Genomic DNA, 10,207 nt, shown 5'->3' with positions numbered 1-10,207 from the left:
ATAATAATAGCCCAGTTTGCAAGCTTCCAACTTTGGATCCTTTCACCTCTGTTTTTATCAGTCTTGTATCATACGGGCTGGGCCTCCTTGGCTACTACGGTTGGACAACCTTACTAATCAACAATACTTGGGCAGTTATTATTGTTACTGCCCAACAATACTTGGATCATACTCATTTTGCTCTGTATGTAGTCCATATTGGAATTTGTAAAAGGTCTTATATTTACGAACGGGGGGAGTAGGATTTAATCTATGGTATTATTGATGTTGTTCTTTCACTGGTGACATGCAACACAACTGTGGATGTATTACTTCCTAGGTTGATCACGTATTTTTATACTTTGTTTTATTGCTATGAAATTGTACTTTTTGCTTTTATATATGTTCTATAATATTCATGTAGTGTACGTGGTTCATGCTGCAGGGGCACGACTTTTATTCCATTTTGGATAAGCTGCATTCTTCTGAGATTTTTTATCCTGTCGGTCCTATTCCGATGCTGTTCGCTTTCACTTATTTTATGGAAACAATGATACCCTACACAATTTATAGCGCCAAAAGGGCAAAAGAGGGCACCAAGGAGTTGGAGGACTGGAAGGCTGAATGGAGGGCTTACGAGGCTGATCGTCAGAAGAGTCATTGATGAAGATAACAAATGGCAATATTGTTGTATTTGTTAAATGAAGTGTGATGCCTTTCAAGCTTGATCTATATATCCTGTTAAACTTAAGTAGTGTGAGACAGTATACCGCCGTCATTCCGGCTCGGCCCCAGCGTCGCCTAACCTAGGCGACACGGGCGGCAGCCCCCCATCGCGCCGCCAGGCATCGGCTAGGAGATGGCGATGGCAATTGTGTGTTCGGTGTTGGCACGGGTGGCCGCCGTCTCTCAGACAGTTCTTCGAGCAGAAGGAAACCCAACTGCAGACACTCTGGGCAAGCGGCTTCTCTCCAGCTTCACGGTTCGCACAATACTCTGCCGGTCGATCTACTCAAAGGAAGCGACAACGAAGGATTTTGTGCTGGGGTTTCATCGTCATCCTCCCTGGATGATTTCGTTGGTGCTATCAGATTAGCAAATTGTCCTTGTCTAGGCACAGCATAGAAGGTTGTAAGAATCTTGGACATAATAGGAAGCATGAGATGAGCCATAAACTTATGATAGAGGATGCTATGCTAGAGTGTCTGATGTTTCCTCGCCAGCATCCCTTAATGTCTAGGTCTCAGATTATAGTGAATTGCAGAAAACCACCACATTGAAGCTTAGGGTTGCAGAAAAATACTCTTCTATGAATTTCTGCCAGAAAACACTGATTTTGAGCCTAATCTTTTGCAAAAAACACTAATTGATGGCATAGAGCATTTTAATGACGATTATGACATGTGGGTCCTGCATTTGATGATGTGGCATAACGATTCACAGTAAACGACGTTAGACTAGTCGTTTTTGCAAAAAAAAACTCCCCAAAAATGAATATCCCTCCCCTCCCCTGATCCAGATCGGATCGGGTCGGGTCGTTCCCGCACGCCGCCAACCTCCATCCTCCCTGCGACTGATTTCCCCTCCTGGCGAGCAGCGGGCACATGCGGTGTAGGGTACACAAGCAGTTGGCCATGGCTAGCTAGCTAGCTGGTGCGGTACTCTCTCCGCCACCGGCCATCTTGCTTGCACTCGAGTCCGCGGGAAGATCGTGCGGCCGGCCGGCGTTCGTCTGCCTCCCCGGCGAGATGGACGAGCTGAGGGGCTGATTGCGTTTTTTTATTATGAATGAATGGTGTCTATGCAATATATCAGGGACTGTTTTGTAAATTTGTAACTAACCACTTCTAACACCATTTGTACTGAACCGTTATGCCACGTCAGCAAATATGGGACCCACCTGTCATAATTGTGCTTAAAACAGTCTGAACTGTCAATCAGTGTTTTCTACAAAAGATTAAGCTCAAAATCAGTGCTTTCTGGCAGAAATTCGTAGAAGAGTGTTTTCTGCAAACCTAGGCTTCAATGTGGTGGTTTTCTGCAATTCACTCCTCAGATTAAGATTGTATATTCTAGGCCTAGCAACAACGGATATAGGTTGGTATATTTTCTGACCTTAAGCTAGGAGTACTTTTATTTGTAGGTAATCACAACATGTTCCGTGTCCATTTTGACGAATTCATTAGTATTCCAGGGAGTATTATGCAGATGTTTCAAAGAAATCCATGTTCCTCCGTAATCTGCCAAAACTCTAGGATTCATATTACCTAACGAACGCTTTAAATAAGATAGGTATACATGCTTCGGAAAGGTATTAGGCAAATTTCAGGTTTTAGACATCTTCTTGTGTGCCCCATGTAGCAACTACTAATATATACGTTACGAATTATTGATGTTGTTCTTTTAGTGGTGCCATGCAAATGAAATGCAAGTGTGCAACTGCGGGTGTATTACCTCCCAGGTTGATCACGTGTTTTTATGATTTGTTTTTGTTGCTGTGAAACTGTGCTTTATGGTCCATGTAGTGACCGTGGTTCATGCTGCAGGGACACCGCTGTTATTCCATTTGGAATAAGCTGCCAACTGTTGACTTCGAGCCTATCGGTCATGTATATATGACGGTGGCTTTTGCTTTTGGTATGGGAACATTGGTACCCTACGCAATTTCTAGCGGCAAAAAGTCAAAAGAGGGCCAGAAGAGGTTGGAGGACTTGAAAGCTGAGGTTGAGAAGAGTCGCCGCCAATTAAATCAAGTGTAATGCCTTTCAAGTGTGATGTGTGTATCCTGTTAAAACTTTAGTGTGGAAAATCGTGTGCCCTTAGATCGTTCTCCGGGTTTAGTTTTTTCTTTTCTGTGCTCCAGTTTCGACCGGCGAAGGTTGACTAGCCTCTGGCCTGGTCGAGGAACGTGTGAAATTTTTGTTTGCAACTCCGTTTGATTGTACCTCGGATGTTCTACAGGCCTTCTTCGATGTTTTTTTTACAGGGTGGTGATATGCTGCAGAGATCGCGGCCGCTGCCATCTTTTACTCTACATCGACATTTTTTCTCTACAAGTTTGCAAGCTTAGAGACAACAACGAGCTTTGCACATGCAAGAAGACTATGAAAATTATTGATACTCAAGTCCATACATGTCTTTAGGAGTTGGTATTTGGCAATTGGCAAGATGGGATGAGATACCTGATACCTCCTGTGATTTCTAGGGTCAGGGCGACAACGAGAGTGCACTGCGACCAAAGACAAAAAAAGGGGTTGCCTTTTGACTTGTTGCGGTGAGCAAATTTCTTTCTTGGTTTGATGAGGGTGCCCTAGAACGTGATTTGGACCTTGGCTTGGCCTGACAGTGCATGGGCAGAGAATGCCGTGGCCTCGGTTGGGGCTGATACAGTACAAGACAAGGAATCACATCAACCTGCTTGTTTCACCTAAGCCATTGTCTTCTTGTGACCTGCCACTGGCAGAGACGAGCATAATAGGGCCATGGACCCGTCCTGACACCGCTGTTTGTTTTACGCTGAGTAGAAGCTTGCAACTGTTTGGAATCAACGTATGATCATCATCAGCCACATGACAAGTTGTGATTTTCCAGACAACTGCTTTGCATCATCAGTTTCACATCATGAGCCACATGACAAGTTGTTATTTTCCAGACAACTGCTTTGCATGCAACTGCAATCTGCGTTTTTCCAATCTTTGCATGCAGCTGCAATCTGAGTAAAATGAACTATCAAGCTAGAAAAAACAAACTAAACGGGATTGCGGACGCCATTTATTTGCCACTTACATCCCTATATTAGACAGATAAGGCCACCATGTAACAAAAGGATATGTGCTTTCAGAAGGGACTTCCATCTTTGTTATCGTGCATGTGAAACAAAAAACGGCAGCACCTCCAGCGTGGCTGATAAGAGTAGCCATACAACCGAACCGATCATCAAAACTATGATACACTAGCTACAAAAAATACGATTAACTGCACTACGAGTGCGTTTACATCTCATATGTACTACCATGCCAGGAACATATTCTTTGCTTCTACCCTTTCCCTACTCCTATTTGTACAATTCGCACCTTTGTGCCTTGGTTGCACTCTCCTAAAGCTACGGTTGTACTTGGCCACCGATGTTAGAAAGAACAAGTAACATAGCACGGGTAAGAAAAAAGAATGAAGTTAACTTCACAATTAGCTCTTTACAGCAGCCAGATGTTGGCACTGAACACCTACTGGCCGAAGGGGAAAAATAGTCGACCATTTGCCAGTGAGACCTGCTGGCAAGAAAAAATTAGTTAGACCAGCACAGTTCAGTATATTGTTTCAAAGTAAAGTTCTATGTGCCATACCGTGGGGAGTACTGTTGTACTGTACAATTGCTTCGACGCATTCTACTTCCACTGGTCACTGCGTCCATTCACACGCCTTTTCTCACCTTCAAAGACGCGGTGCGAATCCATGGTCCTTCGCATGCATCCGGCAGGGCATGCATTTGCCCCGCAGGCAGATCAAAATCACAACACTGAAGTTGGTCTCTCAGATCATCCACCATCTTTTCCTCGCCTACTTGTAGATCTTGTTTTCTCTAACGTTTGTTTCGCTTGTCGGCTTGGATTCGATGCTTTCGAGTCCTATGAGCACATCAAAAAACATAAATAAACGAACGCTTGAGGTTGAGTAAATCTGCAAAACATATAAAATAAAAGGATCAATACATTTTTACTGGCCAACTGAGCATTCTTAGACTTCTCTGCTTCTGCCTCTTTTTGAGCTTTTTTCTTCTCAAGCTCGGCTTGCTTGATATTCTCCTCGTGCGCTTTCCGGAACATTGTTACAAACGTCAACAGGGTAGACATAACTGCAAGAGGATGGTCAAGATAGAGTAAATGTGAGGCATGTTAGCAAGCAAACACACAGAACATCATTGCTAAAATTGCACGGATCAGATATGCTTCAACCCATTGCATCCTCAGAAAATAATTCATATCCTAGAAAGTGTGTTTGAGCATGCCCAAGTACCATATGTAATTGAGTAGAAATTCCATGAGAAATAAACCTTTAGAGGTATTACAAAAATATATAACAAGCACACACTCATTAAGATGGATCAATAAAACTGGTATCATACCTTGCTCAAATGGGCAACGGACAGGGTCCTCACCAAAATATTTGATCAATTGATCAGCCTTTTTTCCCTGCCAAAACAATGAAACAAGAAAATCAAAGGCAAGAAGAATGTATGGCAAGTAATCTTCATAGAACCGAACAACGAAACATACCACTTCAGAGAACAATGAAGACAATGACTGCACATCTGCTCCAGCATTGTCAGTGAACTCTTTCAGTTTCTACACAATCAAGTAATACCAGTTTAGACCAAATGACATTCATATGCACTCCACAACTTCACACAGTCCAGTAATTCAGCATATAAGATTTATTAAGTGAAGGAAATGCATGCGCACACAGTTTGTGATTATAATTACTATTCAGGGAACCTTCAGGATACTGTACATAAACAGCCAGTTAAGGCATGGGGTTCGCATTTACGATCAGGTAACTTATCTACAAAATACAAAGCAGAAATACTTGTGGAGTCAAGACATCAGGTAACTAACAAAGGAACCTGCGCTGTTATATATCCACATCCTTTAAATTTGGCTTCAGATTTATCCTGTTAAAACTAATGCATATCTGACTGTTTGAGCACTTGGGCTACAGGGATGTATTCGCCTCTAAGGTCAGAGTACCAGCTAACTATATGTAAACAACTTTAAAACCTGAAATTCAAATGAGACAGTGTTTGACCTCACGGAAAATTTCTGACACTGGACCATCACTTTCTGAAGCTTTAAACTCGTGCTCAACTTTTTCCAGCCCTTTACTGACTGCTTGCATTTCTTCTGCTAACATTTTCAGTTGTATCTGTTCAAATGCATCAATAAGACGAAAGCATGTGCATCTTAAATGAACAGAAAAATACATGTTACATAGTAAAGTGATAGAATGTTTTTTTTTGCGAGTGAACTGATAGAATGTGACGAGAAAAACGCAAACCTTTGATGTAGCTTCTAAACTAACAAGATCCACATGGAAGTTCAAAAGCTGTGGTGATTTTGCAGCAAGCACCTGATATTAAGATGTTCTTTCTGTTAGCATGCATATAGGAGACAGAGACCAATGTGGTAATGTGTAAATCATTTAACTTAACTATAGTTTATTAGACCCTGGACTACAAGTGACCGTGGTCAGATGCTTAGATTGTAGATTGCTTTACAATACAGAACTGGTACATTGCATAAACTAAATGGAGTTTGTATTTTACTGTCATGCAAAGTCAATTAAAATCAATGACAAACACATTCAGAAACCTGAAGGTCAAAGTTGTTCGTATTATAACCTGGTTACTGGTTTAGTATTTCAATGCAGACTGAACACTGACGTGCTCAAAGTTGTTCGATTTCTGCCGCTGCTTTAACTATTAGATGAACCCATACTGATTGACAAACTTACATGAAGTTGCATAATACAATCTCAATAAAAGACTAGGGCTTATTGAGTTACTGTTAGGTTTCATGTAGCTTTGCTTATATCTAGGATTCTGAAGACCCCGAAACCTTTAATTTATCCGATCTCCATATCCACTTTGCAGCGGGGAGTCACAGAAATCCAGAAATATGCTAGTTGCTAGCCCAGGCCATTGCCATCTGCCACTCTGTTGATTAAACACACCATGCCAACCTAAGTTCCACCATGAAATCGAATTAAAACTTCATGCCCTAAACGAATCTCCTGGCGCTGAACGAATAAATAATTCGATGCAGACCATGGATCATAGTTTACAACTACAAGTTACCCATTGGTGCAAGGGTGTTAACGTACACATGAGAACTGACACTTCATTGCTCTAAGCGAATTTCATGACACTTAACAAATAAATAAATGCGCACCATGGATTAGAGTTTGCAAATACAAGTTACCTATTGGTGAAAGGGCACTAACACACACATGAGAACTCAACAGCACAGACCAGGTAAAAGGCATACCTTGCAGAGGTAGTGCATTAATGTCATCTTATTATTTGTTGCCCGGGTATCTGTAAGTTTTAGCAGACTATCCAACCGGAAGCCAATTGCAGCACCTGTAAGAAAATATATAGATGTGAACCTGGCAACGAATGATATTTTTCCTCCACATGCATTTTTATCTCCAATTAATGACTTCAGTTGTCAATGCCTTAATGTTACAAGCATAGTTAAAAAAGGCGCGCCTAAGCGAGCGCTTAAGCGCGCCTAGGCTCTAGGCATTGGCAAAATGCATTGCGCATAACTACGCTTAATCTATGCATAACTGCACATAAGCATGCGCTTTGGTCAGTAAAGCGCAAGGCGGTGGCAAACCGCACAATTAACGCCTAGCGCTTTTTTGAACTATGGTTACAAGATCACTGCTATTCATTTCACAGGTCCCGTACAAAAGTTTCTGTGTAATCCTTCTCTAAATCTCTGATCCGAATTGCCCATTTTGGAGGAACGTATGGAGTTCTTGAAATCTTATGGTTGCGAAATCTTATGGGTTTCACCTCTAGCCTACCCCAACTTGTTTGGGACTGAAGGCTTTGTTGTTGTTGTATGGAGTTCCCGCAATCTTAATGTAATAGAAGACAAAATATGAACTTTATGATTTGGCATGACACTGACTAGCTTGAGACAGTATGCACACATAATATTCTAGTGGTGCAACTCCCTTCGCATCATCTTTGCAATGCATCATACACCAAAATATGTTAATCCTACTCTTAAAGGATGCTGTATAAAAAATAGAACCTTAATATGATAGAATCCGTCAAACAAGCTATAAAAAAGGCTTACAAAATTCTTATATTCATTCATACATAGGAAGGGCAGTTCTTATTACCTCTAGCAGTTCCCTGGTTCAACGTATTTCCAAGGAGCAGTATTTTCTTCATTATTTCCTTCAACTTGAGAGAACTTCGGATCTGATACAATTGAATTTGACTTAATAGACAGCAGGTGAAGATTAAATGCAAATCAATATGCCTAACTCTCAACATACCTCATTACATGAAGAGTCTATGGTTTTCAAACTTTTCCCAAGATCTGCGACTTGTGAACCAAACTGGATCTTGAAGGAGAATACTCTCAGTTTTGACTCCATTCGTGGGACTTTCATCAGTTCTAGGAAGAACTGCAACAAAATGCAATAGTTTGTTGGATACTGATATACTCAAATAGGTAAGCATAACTGTTGTGCATAACTCCTAAGAACATTTCATGCAAAATTAGGTTTAACAGTCGTATCTAACAGGCTCACATGTGTACGTTAGATCCAACCTGGCTATTTTAAATGCCCAGGATAATGTTGATCAAACAAAGGAATGGATGTAAATGATCTTTGAGTCTTGGACTTTTGAGTAAAACAAGGCTCACAAACATAAATGTCTTTGACTAATGTTGCTGTGTTTTGATGTAAAATTAAAATAATGATCGATTAAGACAAACCAAATATGAGATGTTGTGTTTTCATGTTTCAAGAAGTCTGGGGCGATCAAATTCAGAAAGAACAAAAAGAATAAAAACATCATAGATCATAGATAATCATTACCAGTTCACATTTCCCAAGAAGTTGCTTGTCTCCAGTGTAGTTCTGACAAGAAAAATGGAAGGTGACGCTGTGTTAAAATGGGATCACAAAGGAGGCAAGGCAACATTGCACTAATACTCACCTTAAGAAGCTCCATTTCCTCTTTCGTAGGACAGAACTTTATGAGGTTTTCCACTTGATCAACATCCAAGGTAGACTGATCCAGTGCCAGTGCCGCACTCTGTTGAAAATTTAGTGACTAAATAAATAATCTTATCATGTCATACTTAACATTATCTTTGTTCTCATTGCTCAAATTCTTACCACCAAGTCTGGCAGCGGCATCTTCACTTTTGTAAGCATGATCTCCGTGTTGTTTGCCCTCCTCAACTCAATCTATTTACATAAACTACCAGATTAGATGAAACATGGCTTACAAAGGGATATCAGATGGGGAGACTAGTTCTTTCTCAAAACTATACACTATAATATCTAATTATGCTATAGGTTAAGTAACAATGTACCTAAGCAAATGGTAGCAATCATATCAAGAAAATAAAAGGCAAAGAATACTCTCACCACCAAAAAGGGAAAGAATATCTAGTTACTCTAAAGAGTTAAAATTACAAGGCAGAAATGACAGTCTATTGCTGAATGCTGAAATTGTTCATGCTAAAACGAGTTAAATTTTATACTGCGAATTTCATTACTCCCTCCGATCCATATTACTTGTCTTATATTTGTCAAGATACGGATGTATCTAACACTAAAACGTGTCTTGACAAATCTAAGACAAGTTATATGGATCGGAGGGAGTAACAAATGTTAGCATTTTACTTACCAGCTGAACTTTCTCTGGCTTTGATCCAAGAGATTTTCTTCTGTCGGTTTTGGAGGTGTTATCCGTTTTTGGTACGGCTGCTGGAAAAAGGCTCTCGAGTTCTGACAAATCAAACTCCGATACACTGCAGAAAACAGTTTCCCACATTATTAAGATAAAAAAAATCAAAAGGCGTTGATGATATTAAGGTGATGTGATCATCATGGCATAGTGCTTTACAAGATATTGAACAATGGCTTGGTCTAAAATTGATCCTACAATCATGTACTGTAAGCATAAAAACTAAGAAGTCTGAATTCAACCTTATAACAAGTAGCAACTACATCATTGGAAATGTTGCATGTATAATAAGCATACTTGAGATGAAAGAATATGTTTAATCAAGAGGGCAGAAAATTACCTATGTGGGTCATCATTTCGCTGCAATTCCTCCCAGAGACTGCCTTGCATAGCTCTTGTCACTTTGACCCAATGCAGCGGCTTCAATGTTGATTTGCGTGCGGCTGCAGCCCCAAAACCTGACCCTGGAGGACGTACAGCACCACGCCCTCTACCTAAAGAGTTTGCGGGATTGCCTCCTGGTGGTGGTGGTGCGCCTGGTGCTCTAGGAGGAGCTGGTGCACGGCCACCTGGAGGAGGAGGTGGAGGAGGCCCACCAAGCCTTCCTCCAGGTGCAGGTGGTGGTGGAGGTGCTCTCCCTCCAGCTCCAGGTGGAGGTGGGGGAGGTGGAGCGCCTGGTCGGCCTGGAGGAGGTGGGGGAGGTGGGGCTCCTGGTCGGCCTGGAGGAGG

General features: G+C 41.3%; 1 protein-coding gene across 1 annotated transcript in view; it reads right to left on the bottom strand.

The window, feature by feature from the left end:
- Nucleotides 1-4,536: 4,536 nt before the first annotated feature.
- LOC119363125 (formin-like protein 5) overlaps nucleotides 4,537-10,207 on the bottom strand; it is a 9,252-nt gene continuing 3,581 nt past the window's right edge. The window contains exons 5-18 of the mRNA XM_037628433.1: nucleotides 9,819-10,161; nucleotides 9,419-9,542; nucleotides 8,902-8,973; nucleotides 8,720-8,818; nucleotides 8,599-8,640; nucleotides 8,050-8,181; nucleotides 7,891-7,972; nucleotides 7,020-7,114; nucleotides 6,031-6,102; nucleotides 5,782-5,898; nucleotides 5,253-5,321; nucleotides 5,102-5,168; nucleotides 4,689-4,831; nucleotides 4,537-4,656 (exon numbers count right to left, since the gene is read on the bottom strand). Of these exons, the coding sequence (XP_037484330.1) occupies nucleotides 4,537-4,656; nucleotides 4,689-4,831; nucleotides 5,102-5,168; nucleotides 5,253-5,321; nucleotides 5,782-5,898; nucleotides 6,031-6,102; nucleotides 7,020-7,114; nucleotides 7,891-7,972; nucleotides 8,050-8,181; nucleotides 8,599-8,640; nucleotides 8,720-8,818; nucleotides 8,902-8,973; nucleotides 9,419-9,542; nucleotides 9,819-10,161 (1,577 nt within the window). The remainder of the gene's footprint in view (nucleotides 4,657-4,688; nucleotides 4,832-5,101; nucleotides 5,169-5,252; nucleotides 5,322-5,781; nucleotides 5,899-6,030; nucleotides 6,103-7,019; nucleotides 7,115-7,890; nucleotides 7,973-8,049; nucleotides 8,182-8,598; nucleotides 8,641-8,719; nucleotides 8,819-8,901; nucleotides 8,974-9,418; nucleotides 9,543-9,818; nucleotides 10,162-10,207) is intronic.

This window comes from Triticum dicoccoides, chromosome 2B (assembly GCF_002162155.2).
Source record: "Triticum dicoccoides isolate Atlit2015 ecotype Zavitan chromosome 2B, WEW_v2.0, whole genome shotgun sequence".
NCBI classification, from domain to species: domain Eukaryota; kingdom Viridiplantae; phylum Streptophyta; class Magnoliopsida; order Poales; family Poaceae; genus Triticum; species Triticum dicoccoides.
Note: the sequence above shows the minus strand (reverse complement) of the source record. Positions and strands in the feature narration are given on the sequence as shown.